This window comes from Diabrotica undecimpunctata, chromosome 1 (assembly GCF_040954645.1).
Source record: "Diabrotica undecimpunctata isolate CICGRU chromosome 1, icDiaUnde3, whole genome shotgun sequence".
Classification (NCBI taxonomy): domain Eukaryota; kingdom Metazoa; phylum Arthropoda; class Insecta; order Coleoptera; family Chrysomelidae; genus Diabrotica; species Diabrotica undecimpunctata.
Genome location: NC_092803.1, coordinates 132,156,210 through 132,179,567, shown reverse-complemented (window position 1 = coordinate 132,179,567; position 23,358 = coordinate 132,156,210). Strand labels below are relative to the sequence as shown.

Here is a 23,358-nt window from a genome sequence, read left to right as displayed (position 1 = left end):
TCAGGTCTTTCAGCCACGAGTTCTGGCGCATTCCTACTGATCTTTTGCCCTGTACTTTTCCTTCCAGTATAACTTGAAGTAATTCGTATCTTTCGCCTTTCAACACATGACCCAAGTATTGCATTTTCCTCTCTTTGATTATTCTTAGTAATTCTTTTTGTTTACACATGCGACGAAGTACCTCAACATTAGTAACTCTTTGTACCCATGGAATTCTCAGCATTCGTCTGTATATATACATCTCAAAGGCATCTATTCTTGTTTCTATTTCAGAGTCCATTGTCCAACTTTCACAGACATACAGTAAGACAGAAAAAAACGTAACATCTGATCATTCGGATTCTAAGCTGCAGACTAAGGTCTGATCTTGTAAAAAATGTTTTCATGATCATGAATGCAGTGTCTTTGAAAATACTAAAGTTTTAGTTTTGGAAACGTTTAGATGTAAACCGAACATTTCGCTGTGGTGAACTACCGCATTTATTATATTTTGTAGTTATTGTGCGTTGCTTGCTATTAAGACGGTATCATCAGCATATCTGATGTTGTTTATGCTGATTCCGTTAATCTTAATTCCGCCTTGGACCTTGTCTAATGCTTCTGTGAATATAGACTCCGAATATAAATTAAACAGTAGCGGTTAATGCAGTCAAATGCTTTTCGATAGTCAATAAAACATGCATATACATCTACATTCATGTCTGTGCATTGTTGTGCAAGCATGGCAACAAACCAATTTTTAATTCAAAGTTATACAATTAAAAAAAATAAATACTTTGAATATTGTAAATATCATACATTTTTAAGTTTTAAAATTAAAAATTTAAATTGACAATAAAGATTTTATTGTGAAAAAACAAAAAAAAGACAACAAAAAAAAAGTTTGCAAATCAATGGCATCGTAATTTGTTTCGGCGTAGATGCAAAGTTACCCGTTCGTACTCCTTTCCCACTTCCCCCTAACTACATATTTCATTATGAAATTTTCATGATAGTTTTAAGCCGACGGCCACGGCACCACGCTGTGAGTTTATGCAGCCGCCCTCTTAAACCGTAACCAAATCGCCCTGTATGAGTACTATTTAATCTTGTTTTAAAATAACAACTAGTAGTATCTAAAACATAATTTTCACAATGAATGAATATTGGTGAAATTATTACAATATAGTCTTAAACTGATTTATACTTAAGATTTGTACATATTTCAATTAAAACTTTGAATCATAAAAATTTTTCTAAAAAGATTAATTTATTAAAAGGTAAAATAATATTATTTTCTTTAAAAAAATTTATAAAACGCAAAAATTTAATCCTATTCTGCGACCACGCGGCATCTACATATAAAAATATCTAAAGTTGCATTTATTGCCCCACTCTTTCATATTTTAGAAGCAATGGTAGAGCCACAGCTGACATGACCGCTCCTTAGTGGTACCACGTGCAACACGTGCGTTCCACTCGTCCCACTTTTCTTTATCTATGTCCCACTTTTTGCTAACTTTCAAAAATAATAGTGAACAATTCTTCTATAAGCGTCTATATTCTTTGGTATAGAGAAAGTGCCGATGAAGTTAGCTACAAATGATCCGTCAAATTTGTGTTTGCGGTATTGCCATGTCCTTATTATGTATATGTTTTATGACTCAAATATGCTTTGAAACAGTACATTTTTATATTATTTTATGAAATCGGGTATTTTTTAAAATATTTTAAATTTATAAGTTAATTTAAATTATAATAAATTCAATTTAAATTAAATAAACTTCTTTTAAAAACTTAAAAAAAATGTTTTCTAACATTAATTAATATTATATCGCATGCTCTTTCGTGATTTATTTGTGATATGGCAACACTGCTAAACTCGATGTGTAAATTTCAACACTGTCAAACACCAAATATTTCATTCTGTCAAACACATTTGAGGCTATCTTCACTGGGACGTGGGACCAACAAACCAAAAGTGAAAAACGTCCAAATCCAAAATATACATACAATACAATACATGCGATCACACAAGCGATTCCATTGATCAAAAATGGAAGTAAACGAGAATGCCTGTAAAGCAGAAATAGAAAATAATGACATGGGTGATGTTTTTCTGGATATTGTTAAAACTGAATTTGAACCCAAAGTTGAAAGTAAAGATGATAAATACGATTGTTTAGAATTTCCTGACTATCCTGTAAAGACTGAAATAGGACAAGATGAAGATACAGTTATGTCATTTGAAGCAATACAAGTAGATAAAAAAAGTAAGTAGATAAAATAATTGAAGTAACATTTTTCCATCTTCCCACCTAGAAACTTTTTTAAATAACTTATTAATTGGTAAATTTTCTTTTATACCATCTAATACTAACTTGACCTTAAAAATATAATAAAAAAATACATTAAATTATGTTTGTTCAAACCATTTTTCACCAAGTAAAAGTTATAGTTATAGCAAGTTATAGGGTAATAATTGACATTAAAATCATAGAAACAAACAAAAACTATGCTGATCTGCTACTTCCACAAAAATCCAAAAATTTGTAGCAGAAAATATTGTGTTCTGTTTGTCTATTGTGGTGTGTTTTTTAATTTTAATTTAATTGACATCACAATAATTTCTGCCCAAATTAAGACCAAAATCGGTTCATCATAATTTTGATAATTACAAGTTTTAGTTATTGCACACCCAAACTTATATCACAAATAGAACATCTTTTTTCTATATAAATAACTTTTAAATAGTATAATACATCACATTTAAGTTCAACAAACAATTTACACAATACCTACATTCCTAGTTTAATTGTTATTATCTTTTCCTCTCAAGAACTTTCCCTTTATTTGTTAAATAGTTGCAGTAAGACCGATGATTACCTGTCACCATAAGAGTTTTCCATAACAGATTTTAACTATGTTTTCTCAAACATTAAATAATAATCATTGTATTGGCTACATTTAGTTTACCATGTACCATTGAACTGAAGATGCATAGCAAATTATAGTATGCGAAACCGGTCATTGGTGGGAGCTGAAATTAATTGTGAGCAAGTCTTATTCTTATTTCTTTCTACCTATTTGAAATGGACTCACACAGGCAACATATTCAAGATTTAAATGAAATGATTGTAAAATAATATGGAAGTAACTCATTAAAGCAATTTATACATGGAAAATTTATTAAATTCTTTATTTATGTATTTATTATTATATTGCAATGAACTGCTGCCCAATAAGATTAACAATGTATACAATAAAACAAAAAAATATCCAATAAGTATAAATATCACAATAACAAAAGTATAAATATCACAAACTTAAAGTTTTACACATTAACCCATTAACGCCGAGAAAAAAAAATTTCTTAAAATTTTAGAAATTTACAATAATAATAACTAAAATAAGACCCTACAACATACTTTTGACCATATTTTTTTATTAGGAACAACAAGATGCTTTAAAATAGCTGTTCCCATATGGGCTCGTTAGGCGCAACCTATATTATACACAAAAAAAAATTATTTTTATAAAAATTAACTATTGATTATGAAACATTCGAAAACAATCTATACAAAGTCCAATATTGCATTTGCAGCACATTGTTCGTCCCCTACTATTGCAATTGTCACCCCCACATCTTCGCCTTTTACCTTCGGGGACTGTAATAATGTAATGATGCATTCCATCATATCTAATATCATTGCTAACTCGAAAATCACTCGCTGCTGCTTTCGGTGCTCGTCCAGTAGCTTTCGGTTGTACCGTGTAACTTGTTAAATACGTCTGAAATAAAGAAAAGAAACACAAGAGTACTAGTGAATAGCTTCCTTCTACCTGTTTATTTACATGGTAAATACTTCGTCTAAAATCTAGTTGACTAATTTTTCGGCCACTTTTTCTGTACAAAATCCATGTATTCTGTAATGCAGCATCAAATAGATAAGTAAATATGGCCAGTACCATTTCTTTGATCTAATACCAATGCGATAACTACAATCAGATAAAAAATTATATTCTAAAGGCAGACAAAGAGACAAACTTACCAAGATATGTTGTTGTCCATTTGGTCAGTTCCACCCATATTTTTATTGTATTCCGCTATAAGATTAGGCCTTGGTATGGGAAGTATTTTCTTTTCTTTTCTGTTAAACCTGTCTACTGCCTTCACTGGCTCAATACCATAACTTGTACTAGCAAGGGTGACAACATTATTGTCCATCCATCTAACATACACTATTCCCGTTTCCCTGTCTAAAATGTATGAAAAGTATCCTCTTCTTTGTTTTTCAACCTCCTTTTTTGAAGGAAGAGGGCAGTCCTTTGGCAAGCGGTTTTCCCTTATAGTGCCGGTTCCAGTATAACCATTAGCTTTTAGAGTACATAATAAATTTGGATTTGTAAACAAGTTATCGAAAAAAAAAAATTGTACGGAAAGTTTCCTTTTTCCTTTAGTTCCTCAATCATTTGCAGTAGAGGAGCCGTTGGTTTTCCAAAAATTGATTCATAATTAGAATTTGATCTGGGATTTTTTCCTTGGTATACTTCAAAATTCACCAAGTAACCATTCAGAGTATTCAACGACCAAACTTTGTATCCAAATCTTACTGGTTTGCCACGGATGAATTGTTTACATCCATGGCGACCAAAATACCGAATCATCGATTCATCGTAGGAAAGATTTGGTTCAGGTATAAAGTGTTTAAGAAAACTTGATTTTAAGTGGTCTGTAATTAGCCGAAGCTTGTACATTTTATCAGAGGTATTTACATTGTTATTATCAGCAAAATGAATAAATCTACATATTTGCAAGAATCTATCACGGCGCATGGCTTCTGATATCATAATATTTTTCATATCATCTGAGTTTTCCCAATAACTTCTTTTCGATGGCAAAACATTAATTCCACTGAGGATCAGAATACCAATAAAAACTTTTAATTCTTCTATGGTCAGATTAGGATTAGGACAATTTTGAAATAAAGCATAGTTTACCGTTTCATGTAAAATTATTTGAAGCAAATCGTCGGAGAAAAAACATTCAAATATCTCTGAACAGCTCAACGATTGGTATTTAGAGTAGTCCCCTGGTGGAAATGTACGACTACCGGTTTGCAAATCTCCTTCAACAAAATTGGTGACTGCTGGTTTGATGGCTATATTCAGTGAATAACTGTCCTTATTTGGAACATGTACATGAGTTGATGCAGATAAGATATCAATATTATCAAGGTTGAGTCCCAGTCTGTCTTTGTTCGCAAATACAATCTCAGCTGGAGCACTCAGTTGTCCTGCCGACAAATTGTCTAAACCACTCTCATCTTCATCTGCAGAGTCTTCATCAGTTAAGATGTTACTATCAGGAGGCTCAATATATATATCTACGGCATTTCCTTCATCATAAGCTATATCTAGAGCTTCTTGAAGCATAATTCCCCTAAAATAAAACACATTATTCTTAAATGGCATTAACGCCTAACGAGCCCATATGGGCACACCTATGTTTAGAGGCAAATTTTATAGCCATAATAATTTAGACAAAAACAGTTTTTACATACTAACATTCCTTCACATGTTATTGATAATATACGTATAAATGCAATTAGCTAGATAATATTTTCAGAGTTAAATAATACACAAATTTGATGTCCATATTTTTCACGAATATTACTATCACATGTATTCAAATATCCAAAACAAACGAAACCTTTTACCACTGGTTCGCACAAACTCTCCTAGGTATGTATCGACATGTACTAAACTTGTCTGACCACTCAAACCGCTTCGGAGTCCCCACTACAAAAAATTCTTCACGTTTTAAAAACCTCCTTCTAACGAGCCCATATGGTACCGTTAGGCGCTAATGCGTTAAAATGATCTTGGATAGATTAAAAATGTGAAAAAGAGGTCCGCATAATATAAAACAACAATTCTTGAGAACTTTGAAAAATTAAAGGCAAATATTGAGCACAATTTTAATAATCAAATCTTGCCCAAGTACTTTCGCTTTCTACAGCATCATCAGGGGCATCTGAAATAAGCCAAGAAAGGTTTTTTTAATGAAGAAAATTGATTAACTTCAATAAAAAACTCGAAGTTAATGGATGATAAGGTTTTTTGTGATTAACGTTTTAGACAATCACACAAAAAAAACTTTTAGATGGATAAACTTCAGCTATTTGTTCTAAGGTTTCACAAAATATGGAATACTTTTCAAATATAGACTTTGGTGGAAAATATGCTGTTCCTATAATAAACTGATTTGCACCTTCAGTCACCAAGACAAAAAGTTGTTCGATTTTCTGGTTAACTGTTAAAGATCTACTGCTAAAGCTCTTACGAACTGCAATAAGGACTCCGCCACGTCTTGAGAAAGAACTTGTTTCCCTGGAGCGATCAGTTCTATAGATGTTGAGGTAAAACAGCTGCAGCTCTTCATTGGCAAAGTTACATGTCAACCAAGTCTCGTTGAATATGATAATACTGTAATGAGAATAGGATACATTCATAAAAAATAAACTGTCGAGTTTAATTCTTAGACCTCTTACATTTTGAAAATAAACCCACACTCGGCACTAGAAGTGCCATTTAAGTACTTAATAAATAAATTTTGTTCACCTTTTCTCTCTCTTTCCTTAAGTTCACTCTTGATAGTGTTTAATCCAGTTCTCTGGTATGGGGTGAGATCTGAATCGATAAAAATCTTTAGTGACCTGTCAATATTTCTTCTATTTCTGAGTATTGACAGAGAGTCATGATGGTTACGAAGGACAATTCTGTATGAACCATATCCATTTTTGTTCTTTTTTCCAATTCGTGCTGCCTCAACTATATCAATGGCTGAGTTCATTAATCCAGATAAGAGGGATCTGGCATTGTTTAAATCGTCATCCTCACCATACTCGGGCATATTAAAAATCATAATGTTGGATCTTTTCTGTCTTTCGATCATTTCGCTAATGACTGATTGGTCTGTTGTGTTTTGTTCCATCGGACCAGTTGTTTGAGGCATTCTTATATCTTTCAGACTGGATGTTTCAGATCGAATTTTAGATTTAAGTTCATTAAAGCTTACCTGAAAAGAATCATTCAAAGAGTCCAGCTCCCTTTGAAGAGACTTTTCTTCCATCATGCCCAACACCTGCTTAGTAGTGTCCTTTATGCATGCACATGCAAGTTCGCCCTCCAAAACATCTACCCGTACTGTGAACCCAATCAAACTCTTAATTTTGGTAGTACAATCCTTGCAAACATATGGTATTATTCTTCTTGTCATCACTGTTGCTCTGATTTCTGTAGCACTTACATTGGAACAATTTCTACACAATACCAATTTGCAATAATCACAAGGAAAACCAAAGACATTGATGGAAGACTCTGGTTCCTTAAAAATGCATGATTTATTGCATCTATCGCATGGGCCTGACATTATTCGCGATTGAAAACAAAGTATCTGACCTCTGGTGGAATAAATTTAAACTACTAAAAGTGGTATAAACAAACCAGACAGCTGTTGATTTGAATAGAATTATTAAATTTTTTTAATAAATTTCAGCATTATGACTTCGTTAAAGTATTTTAAATCAAATCGATATTGTTCTGTTCCTCATTGATTTCATGGAATCAAATGAACTATCTTAAAATAAAGTCAAGTTCAAGTTATTTGTTTATGTTAATATACAATAAAGTACTTACATATGTCAAAAAATAGTATAAAATAAAAATTAACATATTAAAAACATAAGGCATAATATAAAAAATATAAAATAATGCATATATTAGTTAAGACAAACATTACACAGAACATTATACTCTGAGTTCACAGGTATACACAAAATAGGATTCATCAATACACAAGCCAGTTCCAAACATTAAAGTTAAAATTTAAAAATTCATTACTTGAAAACTGCTTCCCCTTCAACCAATGGTCTCTTTGCTTCACCACAATACTCAAAGATATCATTAAGGCTAATTTCCATTTTTAAATGATAAAAATAACTCGTCTTAAACCAAACTAAACATGCAAAAGTAATGGTAAACATTCGACTGTTATGTTTGTTTATACCATTTATATCGGCCATGACACTGCAATCGACCTGCCCTCTACATTCAGTTTTAATCGCAAATAGATTAGAATTTTAAAACTGCACAAAAACAAGAAATAATATTGTAATCACATAATTGACTTCAATTTTATGGATAGGAAACACGACAAGGAATCAATAAAGGCTGTTTACACAATAAAACGAGCCTTTTAAATTAATTAAAACACCAAAAATCCTTACAACAAAATCATAAACAAACAATCAACATAACCTATTGATAGGTGTAATGAATAATAACGAAGTGAAGTGTAAGAATAATAATTTCCAAAATAAATTCAAATTACGGGGTGACCCTAATTTTATGCTCGGCATAAGTTATGTCGGTCAACAGAGTTGGTCTGTGTCGTCTTAACTGACAAGAACCACGTGTTAAAAACCAAGCAGAGAGATATTTAGTTCTTCAAGTATTAAATTTATCCATTGTCATGGAGCTAGAGTCAACATATAATTTAAGTTTGGAAAGATGTAACCCATATATGGATGTTATAGCAACAAATTTCATTGTTAGCTTCAAGTACATAAGGCACTGAAGATGATCTGATTAGATCGAAAACGTTATGCCGCTACTGTATAAATTTTGACGACACTTGTAAAAGTTTTAACTACATGTTTATTTTATATACCTAAATACAATGGTGAAGTGGTTTAACTTCTGTATGTTTTTTTTTTAAATAAATAAATATTATTTTTGTATAAGTATTACTAACTGCGAAAATGTAACTTTTAATATGAGATCTGTTATTTAATTTTTGAATAAAAAAGTTATAATTATTCCTAATTAGCTTGTCGCTACATATTGTTTATTGTTATATTTATAACAGATTACAACAAATAAAGGAAGTTGAAAAAACTTGTTTTTATTTTTATTTTAAGTACACTAATTAATTGCCAAAAACACGTTTTTGAAAATATTTTCTTATTATTGGAGTTAACGGTTAAATATGGATTAAAAAAATACTGCTTTTATCAGTTATCCTATATATTTATTAGTCATTTTATAGCATTTCTAGGTCAAACTATAACGTTGATTTACTTTTGTTAGTTTTATTCCCGTTTTGTAGTTCCTACATTAATTTTAGCTAATAAATTTTAAGGATCTGTTTATATTTTAGGTTTTCTACAGGGGGAGAATAGAATGGAAACTATAAAGACATCACCTGACCATTTATGCTATGAAGAACATGTGAATCCGCAAGCTGAAGAAACAACATTAAACAAGTGGGAAAATCCTTACGAGTGTGAAATCTGTTTTAAACGGTTTGCTGTAGCAAGAAGTTTAAAACTGCATATGAAAACACATACTGAAGACAAACCTTATCAGTGTGAAATTTGCCTTAAGCAGTTTACTTTAGCCTATTATTTGAAAAATCATTTGAGAATACACACTAAGGAAAAACCTTATGAGTGTGAAATTTGTCTTAAGCAGTTTTCTTTAGCTTATGAGTTAAAAAAGCATTTGAGAATACACACTGGGGAAAAACCTTATAAGTGTGAAATTTGCCTTAGGCAGTTTACTTTAGCCAATTATTTGAAAAACCATATGAAAACACACACTGGGGAAAAGCCTTACGAGTGCGAAATTTGTTTTAAGCGGTTTACTTTAGCAGAAACTTTGAAAACACATTTGAGAACACATACTGGAGAAAAACCTTATCAGTGTGAAATTTGTCTTAAACAGTTTACTGTAGTAAGTAATTTGAAAATGCATTTGAGAAGACACACTGGGGAAAAACCTTATAAGTGTGAAACCTGTCTTAAGCAGTTTTCTGAGCAAAGTAGTTTGAAAAAGCATTTGAGAATACACACCGGGGAAAAACCTTACGAGTGTGAAATTTGTTTTAAACGGTTTGCTCTAGCATCTAGTTTGAAAACACATTTGATAACACATACGGGAGAAAAACCTTATCAGTGTGAAATTTGTCATAAGCAGTTTGCTGTAGGAAAAAATTTGAAAATTCATTTAAGAACGCACACTTTGGAAAAACCTTATAAGTGTAAAAATTGTCCTAAGCAGTTTACTTTACCCTCTGATTTAACTACGCATTTGAAAACACACACTGGGGAAAAACCTTATAAGTGTGAAATTTGTCTTAAGCAGTTTACTTCAGTCAAGGGTGGGAAAAAGCATTTGAAAACACACACTGCGGAAAGACCTTATACATGTGAAATTTGTCTCAATACGTTTATTTTACCCTATGATTTAAAAAAGCATTTGAGAATACACTCTGAGATAAAACCTCATAAGTGCGATATTTGTCTCAAGCAGTTTGCTATATCCAATGATTTAAAAAAGCATTTGAGAATACACACTGGGGAGAAACCTTATAAGTGTGAAATTTGTCTCATGCAGTTTGCTCAGCAAAGCACTTTGAAAACGCATATAAAAAAAATTCACACTGGAGAAAAACTTAACAGAGAAAAACCTCACAAGTGTGAAATTTGTTTCAAGCAGTTTACTGCAGCAGATAATTTGAAAAACCATTTGAGAATCCACACTGGAGATAAACCTTATAAGTGTGAAATTTGCCTTAAGCAGTTTTCTGAGCAAAGTAATTTTAAAAAGCATATGAAAATACACACGGGGGAAAAACCTTATGAGTGTGAAATTTGTTGTAAGCGGTTTACTGTAGCAAATACTTTGAAAGTGCATTTGAGAACGCATACTGGAGAAAAACCTTATCAGTGTGAAATTTGTCTTAAGCAGTTTACTTTAGGCTATTATTTGAAAAAGCATGTGAGAATACACACTCTGGAAAAACCTTAAAGTGTGAAATTTGTTTTAAGCATTTTACTTTAGCCTATGATTTGAAAAAACCGCAAACATATGTACTTGCGGAAGCTGAAATTTCTCAGGGCTCACATGAGATTTATAAAAAATTGTAAAATTTGAATAAACTGCATGCCAATCACATTTAAAAGTCTTCGGGAACTGTATCTACATCGATATTAAATGGAGATGAAAACATTTTCATGGAAACCCTAGAAGTAACGTTTTCTTTTTCTAAATGTGGAAAGTGAGACACATTATTCTGTAAAAGATGTTGTTTCCACAATTTTAATTTGCGCTCAAAGCCCTGACTTTTATCATACAAATTGTGAATAAACTGTCCTTTGCCTTGAAGTTCCATATTAAGATCATTGAGATGCTGAGCCATGTCGATAAGAAACCCAAAATCGCACATCCATTCTTTATTACCAAAATGAAGAAAGACATATCTAACAACAATTGAGACCTCTATTTGCAAAACAACCAATCTCCACCCTGGCAAAATTGTCGTAAATCGTAATTTTTTACCGTGAATATATTTGTAAAACCTGAAGCCATAAACTCTGATCGCTCAAAATTAGTTTTTCGTTGCTAGTTTCTTCGTTGTTATTAAAATACTCTTATAATTAAAGAAAAATATTTTGGAGATTGGCTACTTTGCAACTAACAAGGATATATTGGCTATTTTGAAATTAACAGACCAGGAGATTGGTTATTTTGTAGTAAAAACATAAATGTTTAATAACAGTATTTAATACATTAAAATAATTATTAATACCAAAATTCTATAATCTTAAGACTTCTTCGTCATTGTCATTATCGAGTGGTTCGCAATAAACGCCGTCTTCTTCAGGGACGCTTGAACCATTTTCGTAATGTAAGACGTTTTTGAAATAAGCCAGTTTCGGATCATTTTGCCATTCTTCGCCTTACAATTTCTCTTTGCTAATGTTGGCCAAGTTCCCGACTCCTATTTCATTTGGATTGATGTTAATGGTCGATCTTCCTTTTTTTTTAATACTTCTAAACAAACCGATGCTTGAGTTTGAGTTGTAGCTTTCGTCCCCTTTAACCAATACGACATTATTTTGTTTTCTTGATCTTGCCAAACAAATTCTTATTTTCGATATCTGAAAGTGCCCACCCTGCAGTGCTTTGAATGTAGACAATGCTTCGGTTTTCCAATCGTAGAACTTAAAATCCATATTGGGGCACTGCAAAGTTGTAGTTTCAGATATTATTTTAAAACAGTCGTCAGGTGTCGGAACAACCTGCATTTTTTTAAGCTTTTTCTCGATCGTCCCAAACACCCTATCTGACGGCAAGAATGAATGCCCTCGAACGGGATACACTATTTCAATATAAAAAGGAAAAGACAGTTAAGATTTAATTTCACGTACAGGACGCTTGTGCATCCGCTTATACGTATTTCGGCCCAATAGGCCTCATTAGAACGGCTTTCGCAAACGCTCTGAACGTGAAATAAATCTTTTCTGTCTTAGGAAGCAACTCTAACATGGCTTCGTATAGACGCAATGTAGCGACATCTGATAATAAAATCGTAGACTAATTTTCGAAACCAAATTCAAGAATTCCACTTTAATCTGTGCCTTCTAAGAATTGCAAGGCAAAACAGACGTTGATAAAGATCTTAAGAAAGACATGGAGAATCTAAAAATTGCATTCCACAACATATCTCCTCAACTAAGCAAAATTCTTAGCGAATTGGTTTCTAGTATTCGTACAGAGTATATCGAAATAAAAAGGAAAAGACAGTTAAGATTTGATTTCACGTACAGGGCGCTTGCGCATCCGCTTATACGTATTTCGGCCCAATAGGCCTCATCAGAACGGCTTTCGCAAACGCTCTGAACGTGAAATAAATATTTTCTGTCATGGGAAGCAACTCTAACATTTCTATTTCAATATATTTTATGTTTTTTGGAGCTTGTATCAGCCAGCGACTTGTAATGGATAAAATTATTTGGTTCTTATTCTGGCCTCCACATCCGTCACACATTAATCTTACGACACTGATATCTTTTAAATCAGTATTAGACAGCCTGTGATACATTGCCGAAGCCACTTGTTTAGAGCTCTTGCCATACTCATCCTCTGACCATACATAGCTAAAACAATTTTTCTTTGTTAATGGGGCTTTATTTTTCCCACTACGATTGTCAAGTTATGTACATATACCAGTCTGCTGTAGTACGCTGCTTGATCCGGGATTTTAGGCAGCGGAAGGTTTTTTGCAAGTCGAAGGAGAAAGTCAATAATTCAGGCTTAGATTCCTTCAATAATGCAAAAAAGGCTTTCGATCTAACCTTGTGAATTCTTTTAGCGGCCATGAGGGATTGTTTCACCGATGGTGTCGTTTAGTTTGAGATTTTTTCAGTGAGTGAAAGAGATGTCGAACACAGTGTCCGTCTGTGGCGCCTTAAATGAAATGTTGAATTTTCTATTAAAAATCATTCGAAAATATCCTTTTTTTACCAGTCTCTGGTTTGGCTTGAACATTGTAAATTTTCCAAAGTTTATTAATACTTACATCACCTGATGCATACTTGCACTCACTTCGACCCCTACAGTAATAAGACTCCACGCATTTTATACTTTTAATTAATCCGACCACGCTCCTCAGTTTCTCTTCATATAAATGCCTTCGTTTGTCTCCTCCCCTTTTCTCGCATGGAAGATTACTTTCTCCTTAATTGTTCACTATAGTTCGGAGTTGGCCCCTTGTGATCCTCAAGGCATTAGTGAGTCTTTTGGAAAATGGGTAACTTGCCATCTGGACCTTTTATGAAACACTTGCAAGTGGTCGTCTTATTACGAAAAAGCTTTATAAAATGCCATCACATCCGCACTATTGACTTTTTGCACTGGTAGGCTCTCCCGTCGTGCTTGCATGTTGGCATTTTAGGCGCCTTCTTTTCCTCATACCTACAAATAAATTAAATTCACATTCTATTTTAGATATCTAGTAATTATATGTAAATCATTTTTTGAATATAAAAAACAATGAAAATTATACATGTTTCCTGTATTTTAACAAAACTGCCAAGCATGTTGCACTCACGAGAGATGACATTTTTTCTTCTATATAGATCTAAAAATATACTAACAGCCGTTTTCTCACATTTCTCGCCCATTTCTCTGGCTGTGCGACTCTTTTTCTACACTTTTTAGACGTTAATACTTCTGGTGTTGTCTCCGTTTAATACTAAATTGCAAAAACTAGAGAAAATTTTTTTTGTCAGCTTTGACACTAGTATGACCATCAAAATCACCATCTACGTAATACAATCTAGCGCTCTGATTGGTGCAGAGAGATATTGGTTGTTTTGAAACCTACACGACCTTGGAGAATGGTCGTTTTGAAACAACAACCAATTTTTTCCATTTAATTTAAATGGGAGTTTGGTAGTTATGTTACGAAATTTATGCACAGCTGGATGCGTCTTTTTACAAGGAATCCAGTGGCGTATTCAGGTCAAATTGACAAAAAAGTGGAGATTGGTTGTTTTGCAAGTAGAGGTCTTAATTGTATTTCGCTTTTTAAGTTGTATACTCTTTTTAACATTGCGCCTCTTGCAATGCGCTTTAAGTACCAAGCCAACTTAATTCAGTATTAAAAACCAAGTCGCCGTATTCAGTTTCTAATTCTTTCAGAAATTCTTTAAATTTACGGTGATTTAACGCACGCGAGTTATAAAATTGATTAGTTTAATTATTGATACTGTGACATGTCAACTCAAACTTTTTGCACACAAATTGTGCTGGTGATTTATGCAATGGTTGACGAATATTTCCTTTGCTGTGATCTTCTGAATACCTTGAACTAGCCTTCCCGATACTACTACCTCCAGGATTGAAATTGCTCTTGCTCCAATCGACGGTATGCCAATAATCTTTTCTAATAAAATTTTCCAACGCAGACTTTAGTTCAGCCGGTCTTTACCGGTTGGTTTTAGGTTTTACCGGTTGTAATCCCATGCATTGGAATCAGTGAACACAATTATTCGGTAATATTAAATTTGGTATCAATACCACTTAAAATTATAACCAGTTGTGCTGTATCGCTAATATCGCAACTTTCATTAAATGTGAAAGAACAGTATTCGAATTTTGCAATGCGTTCACGAAACTTGGTTGCTGTTTTCGGACAAGTCTTCAATTCTCTTTGCCATGGTGAATCTTGATAAACTAATTTTTGAAATAATATTTATTTTATAAAGAAATGCTATTTCTGCAACAGCAGTCAGTTATTTTTTGCCAGTATTTGACTGACAACAAAACTAGCTTTTACTGCAGTATTTGATAAAATAGCTTAATTTTTAAAAATAGCCTGTTGTTTTCCCAAGTTTTTCTCCATTGGATTAAATCTATCCGGAGTTGTCATGTTAGGTTTATATATTGTTCTTCATATTTTGTATCGTTATGCCTTTTTCTGTTATATTCTTTTAATTTCGACACATACTCGAGCGTATTAAGCATACAGCTTTATCTTTGACGAAAGTAGAAAAATAATCAAAATTTCACTTTTCCTCGGAATAAAAAAACTCTAATATTACCCTTTTGGCAATAATATTGCACTTACTACATTGTTGTAAATGCCCGTCAACTTTGATCGATGATAACTTCGGAACTTATTGACCAATTTTAATGTTTTTTTTATACACGTCTTTCGCTGATCTTTCGATATAAGTTTAGAAAAAAAATGTTAATTGAAAATTTAAAAATTTATTCTATTTGTTTAATAGCATAAAAATTGAATACCTTTCTAAAATGTTTTTAAGTATTTAAACTTTTTTGTTAGCTCTGCATAATTTTGAAAATGAATAACTTTTTTTTAGATTGCAAAATTATTTGCGAAAATTACTTGATCGATTGTGTTGCCGTTTTGTATAACGTTTTTTATATTAAAAATATTTTGTAGATAAATTTTGAAGGTTCTATGTGGCTTTTAAATATCTGAAAAAGATTATTGAAAAAAACATTGATTTTGAGCCTTATTTTAATGGTCTTTGCTAATTTTGCAATAATAATCATTATTTTTTCAATTTGCAATCACTTCTACTTTCAAATTTAAAACTTTTTTTGTCCTCACAAATTTTTTTTAAAATGCATAGCTGCTGAGATATATCAACAAAAAAAATTGAATTTTTCTAATGTTTTTCACAAATTGTTTAATAAAAAAGTTAGCTCACCTTTTGAAGTGACCGCATAATGGAATAGGAAAAATAGGACCATATACGATTTACCGAAATGAGGGTGGTGTTCTAATATATACACAACCAAACTTGGAATCATCTGATATTTCTTATTATTTCAAGCGAATTAAAAAAAACAACATACGAAGTCAAAGAATATTTATTTTAAAGCAATTTAATCACTAATACATAAAAATTAAAGAAAACAGTAAGTGTAACCACCCCTAGCCCTTATGCAAGCTTCAATTCGCGTGGCATGCTCCTAAACGAATTATCAATATTTTGTTGTGACAGGTTCTTCCATTCTTCAAGAGCAGCTTGTATTAGCTGTGCAGTATTTTGTCGATTCTCCCGGTGAGCTCTAATTCTTCTTTTAATCAAGCATATCCCACAATTGCTCTAGGGTTAAGGTCGGGTGAGCAAGTAGGCCACTCCAGACCAGTGACATCTTCTGCTTCAAGAAAGTCTATAGTCACTCCACTGGTATGTGGAGGCGCATTAACATGTATAAAAATCAAATTTTCTACTATTTCACCTCTACAGAGCCTAACTGCAGGTTCTAGAACCAAATCAACATACCTACGAGCTGTTAAAGTTGGTTCGATGGAAATTAAACAAGTTTTTTACTGATTTTTTTGCTTGTTTTCCTCGCCCTCTAAGTACACGAATTTGTCGGTCATCTGATTTTTCACAAATCCTGGCTATCTGAAAATAGCACTTTTGTCAATTTCCAATTTTGGTTCCAGTTTTGGTGTTGAAGTCACCACTTTAGGCGATCAATATTAAGCTGCCTGGATAACTCAGGAACCCGTAACTTCCCCGTGTGAAGGCGGGCCGCTCAAGTAGAATACCTTGCTTAGTCGGCTTCTCCTGCTTGTCGTAAAAGGCGAATAAATGGAGCAGCTGCACGCTGTCCACTACACAAATTCTTAACCTGTCCCTGTGTGATACCAAAAGCTCCCAACTATCATACGACACCCATACCTACCTGTCATACACGTCCTGATACCCAAACCTATACCCGAGGAGGAAACCTCCACTAATACAAAAACCAGTGGAAAAAACCACTGAGAACAAATGGATACGCATCGGATATGGGGCTATGTATCATTCTAATATATCGCCACCCTAACCTCAAGGTGTAACACGGTCGTGTCGAAGGGGTGCATGGCTCAAGGGGAAAAGTGGTTCTCAAGCGAAGGGGATTATAGCCTTGGCGGAGTATGGACGCACTGCCCCGCTGGACCGAAGAATCGACCCAACTCGTGGGAAATAGATGAAAAATATTTAACAAAAAAGAAGATAAGTATAGGGGTAGGAGAGTCTATGGAGGATATAGGTGAAGGGAGGCTAGTGACATTAGCGGAAGAGGAAGAAAAGGACAACCGGGAGGAGAAAAATGACGAGCCAAAAGAGAAGAACGAAGGGGAAAGCGAGGACATAGGTGAAACAGTGTAGGAGAATGGCAGTGGAAAACAAACGGGATATAGTAATGACGAGAGTGAATGGACGACCAACAGAAAAAAGAAAAGGAAATCGCACGGATAGAAAGACATAGGAGCTAGTGGAAATAAGAATGAAAGTAAAATCAATTTAAAAAGAAGTAAAACAGAGAAAGGAATGTCAAAGATGCGTCGACGAGTTAGTGAACCTACGGAAAGGGGGTGTAACTCCTTTCGCATTTGCGGACGACCTCTCGGGACAGGGAGGACCTTATCTTTGATGCACAGCGTACATGCAACCAAATCGAAGAATGGATGAAAATGCATGAGCTAGAACTGGCTGCGGGTAAGACCGAGTCTATAGTTCTCAAGGGACCAAGGAAAAGGGATAAAATTCGAATGTGCAGAAAAGAGCGTGGTTCCAAAGAAATGCGTGAGGTATTTAGGGGTGACTGTGAGTCAAAACGGAAAGTGGGGGAGCACGTAAAGGCGGTGACTCAAAGAGCTGCGTTGGGGGATCATGCTCAACATCGGAGGATCCAAAACTGAGAGGAGGAGGGCCCTTCATTCTGTTGTGCAATTCCATCGTCCTCTACGCTGCGCCTGTCTGGAGTACTGAAGTTTTAAAAAACGCGTACAGAAAGCAGCTCACCCCAGCAGATAGGAAGAGTCTATTGAGGGTGGCGTGTGCATACAGAACAGTCTCTGCGAGGCGTTGGGAGTTATCACCGGGTGTATTCCGATGCACGTGCTAGTGAAGGAAAGACGTAGAATATACAAGAGAAGAAATGAAGACATAGCAACAGAACGTTTAAAAAAGAGGAAAGGGAGAGGTCCATAATGGTGTAGCAAGAGGAATGGGATGAGATGAGAAGGGTGGTGCAGTGGACGGAGTCGTTGATTCCTAATCTGAGAAGATGGATGGATTGCGGGCACCGGCGTTTGGATGACTTCCTGACGCAGATGCTCACAGGACATGGTTGCTTTAGGGTATACCTTTACAGATTTGGAAAGGCAGAAAATGACAAATGCCTGTATTGTGAAATATCGGACACTGTCTCACACACTCTATTGGTATGCCATAGATGGATAGGTGAGAGGAGCCTGCTTGAGAGAGAGAGCTATGAAGTAGGGTGCAATCAGTCACGGAACTGGTGGAGGAGATGCTTAGGTCGTCAGATCGGTGGAGAGCAGTTCATGGATATGTGAGCAGAACATTGGATAGAAGAAACGTGAAGAAAGGTGATCCGAAAGGAGGCAGGGTGCCCAGGAACAAGCAAGAAGATAAGGCAGAATGAGAAGGTGTGAGATTGAACATGAACAGAGAGGGACAGAGGGAGAGAAGAATTCAGTCGTAGTGAGAAAGTGCTAGAATGCGTGAATGAGAGATCGGGTGAATGCCGTGCCGATGTTGCATCCCAATGAGGGCGATCCGGCCGGTAATTCACCGCTGAGGAGGGTGTTTTTTAGCAGGTAGGTCTCTTCTCGCATTGACGGCGATGGTGTCTGAACAACCCTAGCGCGCGGTCTCGGATATCATCGTGGCCGCGCTGGAGGAGTCTTGCATAACCGAGGCTGGAAGGCGGTTCTGCTCACCTTCTAGGACCGAGGTATGTTTCGAACATTTGAACCCCCCCCCCCCCCCCCAACATTTGTTACTTTTTGGCGACTTTGTCTTAGTCTATTCTTAAGCATTACTAATTCCTGATACCTAGCGTAAGTTTTTATGTTAGACTGCAGCTATATCCCTCTGAGACATTTCTTGCTCCACGAGACCAATAATATTTCCTCTTTGCACATACGTTAACCACATATAAGACATATTTTCGTTTTTGAACGGAAAAGTAAGTTTATTTATTTCCGTTTAATTTATAACTAAAGCAAATAATCTATAAAGTACCGAGCTGTTTTATGAATTTGTTAATTTTCAATAAAAAGCTTTATTTTTCGCAACAATAAGTTTTTTTCCAGAAAAAATAAATATTGGTTTGAAATACATGGTGATTCCATATAAGTTTGGTTGTGTGTAGATACCACCTGGTCTATTAATGAAGCGAATAATTTAAAGTGCACACGAAAAAACATTACAGGTTAAGTGTGAAAATTGTATATAGCAGTTTATTGCAGCAAGTCAGTTGAATAAAACACACTGGAGAAAAACCTTAAAAGTGTGAATGTTGTCTTAAGCAGTTTAGTAATTGTTTTGAAAAACAATTTGAGAAAACCTTATATGTATGGAATTTATTTGAAACATGACTTTTTATGTAAAAACAGGAATACAAAGTCATTGTACTAAACGCAGGGATTCAAGGAAATGTCATAGCTTTAAAACGAAATAAAAAATTACTATATCTAAGTTGTTTTTAATTTATCAAACAATCCATAGAATGAACCCGTTCTATGGATTTATCCTAGAATTCCAAATAGGATGGATGTTTTATGTAGATAATGCTAATGGAGTTAATTATTTTTATAGAACCTTTGCCTCTGATTAAAAACATCCAATATTGCACACAAGGAAATACCAATATTTACAAACAGTATTCCTTTCAGCTGATTTGATTTTAAACCTTAATTTTTCAAATTTATTGCTACCATTTAATGAGTTACGTATATTAAAGAAATGTTTTCGGATTTTCCCCTTCACCATATTTTGTTTTTCCTTTATTTCTAATCCATGCTTTTCTCTATAATATATTAAAAATTTCTCCATCCGCATATGCAATACATTGATACCAGTGATTATGCAACCTTTAGTGTGGAGGTTACTTTCTCATAAAACGATCTCCAGTATTAAGTTAAAAAATAGCATTGATAAACGGTCTCCGTGTCGTAGGTCTCTGTTAAAATTCTCCCAGATGTGTCCTAACATCTTCTATTTCTAGTGTTCCAAATATGTATTCAATTAATCTTATTATTTTTTGTTGAAATTCAAAACATCGTCGGTTATGTGACAAGACCTACTATCAACTGTAACATGAGTTTTGTAGGAGAGACAAACCTTTTTTAGGGTCACCTCTTGTTTTCATATATTTTTTTGACTTGTGCATTCATTTCTTCTTTGTTAATTTCAACTTTTCACTATACATCTTTGAATAATGTTCTATAGGGCCATTGTCTTCAATCTACTTTGAGCCAAGATTATCCGTATCAATCTTCTCATGAATGATTCACTCAGGACTATAATTCATGACTTTTATATCGGTCACTTGAGGATCTGCCGTTGATCTACCAGGACCTCTCCTTCAAAGAATAATTATCAAAAAAAGTATATTCTAATTGTTTATATTTATATGGTGTTGGTTTCATTCTTGCTTCTTTAGTCGCTCTTAGAAAATCACTTGGTAAATAAATTTTTCTATTTTTGAGCTTACGCTCAATACAACTGTGGACTGAATCTAAGTACTTCCATTTGGGAATGACTTTTCCAAAAAAATTCTGAGTTATTGGTACATTGTATAGCGTTGATAAATTGAGTAGTGCAATGGCTAATACTGCATTCGGGTTTTGGATGGTGCAACCATAGCTTTATAATTGGTATTTTCAAAGGCAAACAATTTTCTTTTAGTGGTCCACAATGCATGATACAAAATTTGATGCACATAGATCGACATCAACTTCTGTGAACCAATAACAGGTACAGCCATGGTTGGCAACATTATAAAGGGTGAAGTTATGACAGCTTAATTTGGTTTTGAAATAAATGGCGGTTGCGTTCAAATGCAGAACTGTTTTTACAGCTTGTAAATCCATAATTATCATAATCACCTCATTTCGTTTAGCTATTTCTTTGTCACGTTCCTTCTCTTGTCTTATATTTTCTTTCGTTGCAACATATTTTTGCCAAGCTTCATTATTTAAATTTCCATTCACATGTTCAATACATAAATTACACTTATCTTTCTTAGGCTGGTATAAGCTCAAGTTATTCATTTTGAAATATTTCTCAGTTTTGTTCTTGTTGCACTCTGCTTCATAAAACTTAAAAACTTGTTTTATAGAAGTAAAATTATCTTCCAGATAAAGCTTATAGGAATCTTTCCTTACATAATGCGACGGTTGTTTAGGGAGTTTGTGAAAAAATTCGTTCAGAAATGTTTTGGGAGAATCAACACTCTGTGGGTTTTATCTATTCTGGACTTATTCAATTACTCAGTTTCAGGTTGCATTGCGTATTTCGATTTTCATTTGCATTGGTTAATGCGTAACGTAAAGTTCCCTCTGTTGGAGAACAATAATCTCCAACCAAATAATTCTATTTCAAAACAAAATAAAAATATTTCCGCCGCATCGGTTACCTAAATAAATCCCTTGTCTGCATTGACTTATTTCTTAGAATGTTAATCTCCGCCCATATTGACCTTAAACCGGTAGATCCTTCAAAATGCATAGACAAATATTTCGGAGGGGCTAGGGGAAGCCAGTGAATTAGCGATCGTCGTAGGGCTTAGACCTATTTTTCAAGTTTCGGAGAGTTTTTCTCCACGTTCGCAATCGCAAGTTACGCAATATATCGGGAACCCGTAATGTAAAGTGTTATGGTGTTTTCGTTCGTAAACTGTAATTTTCTAATTAGGTTCCTTACGATTAGTTATTCACTCACAGTTTATAAGTTTCTATTTCTTGTCCTTTTTCAATTACAGTTCTAGCTAAACAAGTTATTGTTTTATTTCACTCTATCAATCTATTCAACAGGCCAGACTAAATCACATTTAAAAGTCCATTTAAGTTTCTATTACTGAGAATTCGAAGGCTAGCGGAACAATTGGACTTACAGCAAGTACAAACCGCTGAAAGAGACACTGTTAGCATACAAGACTCTCTTTCAACATACAAGGGATGTTGAAAACCGGCATCCCTCCATTTGGTCCTTCGAGCCGGATTTTGATCCTACTAGCCGACTTTCTGGCCTAAAAACGTTCAATTTAAGTTTCTGTAATTCTGTGCTTTCAAAAAGACATTGAGCGTCTATATTCTTTGTTAAAAGTTTCGTGTGTTTCGGATATTCTCGTCGATAGACAATAATTCCTAGAGACATAGTGAGTGCGTTGTTTATTCTACGGACAAACAAACATTCGATAAACAAAAGAAAACAGTGATAGTTTAAAGAAAACCAGTGATTACTTCAAGAAATGCTGTTCCAGGACTAGCTGATTCCAGAGAGGGATAGGCAGCCCACATTCAAGTACTAAGAACCCAGGGGTGACGTACAAATCAAACTTTTTTATATAATCGTAGACTAATTTTCGAAACCAAATTCAAGAATTCCGCTTTAATCTGTGCCTTCTAAGAATTGCAAGGCAAAAACAGACGTTGATAAAGGTGTTAAGAGAGACATGGGGAATCTAAAACTTGCATTCCACAACATATCTTTTCAACTAAGCAAAATTCTTAGCGAATTGGTTTCTAGTACTCGTACAGAGTATATCGAAATAACAAGGAAAAGACAGTTAAGATTTTATTTCACGTATAGGGAGCTTGCGCATCCGTTTATACGTATTTCAGCCCAATAGGCATCATCAGAACGGCTTTCGCAAGCGCTCTGAACGTGAAATAATTCTTCTCTGTCTTAGGAAGCAACTATAACATGGCTTCGTATAGACGCAATGTAGCGACATCTGATAATAAAATCGTAGACTAATTTTCGAAACCAAATTCAAGAATTCCGCTTTATTCTGTGCCTTCTAAGAATTGCAAGGCAAAAACAGACGTTGATAAAGGTGTTAAGAGAGACATGGGGAATCTAAAACTTGCATTCCACAACATATCTTTTCAACTAAGCAAAATTCTTAGCGAATTGGTTTCTAGTACTCGTACAGAGTATATCGAAATAACAAGGAAAA

At 34.2% G+C, this 23,358-nt stretch overlaps 1 protein-coding gene across 1 annotated transcript; it reads left to right on the top strand.

Annotated features, from left to right (window-relative positions):
* Window positions 1–1,932: 1,932 nt before the first annotated feature.
* LOC140431888 (uncharacterized) lies at window positions 1,933–19,856 on the top strand. The gene is made up of 2 exons (XM_072519762.1): window positions 1,933–2,252; window positions 9,203–19,856. Exons 1-2 carry the CDS (start codon window positions 2,036–2,038, stop codon window positions 10,852–10,854), a joined length of 1,869 nt encoding a protein of 622 aa, XP_072375863.1. The 5' UTR covers window positions 1,933–2,035; the 3' UTR covers window positions 10,855–19,856.
* Window positions 19,857–23,358: the final 3,502 nt, after the last annotated feature.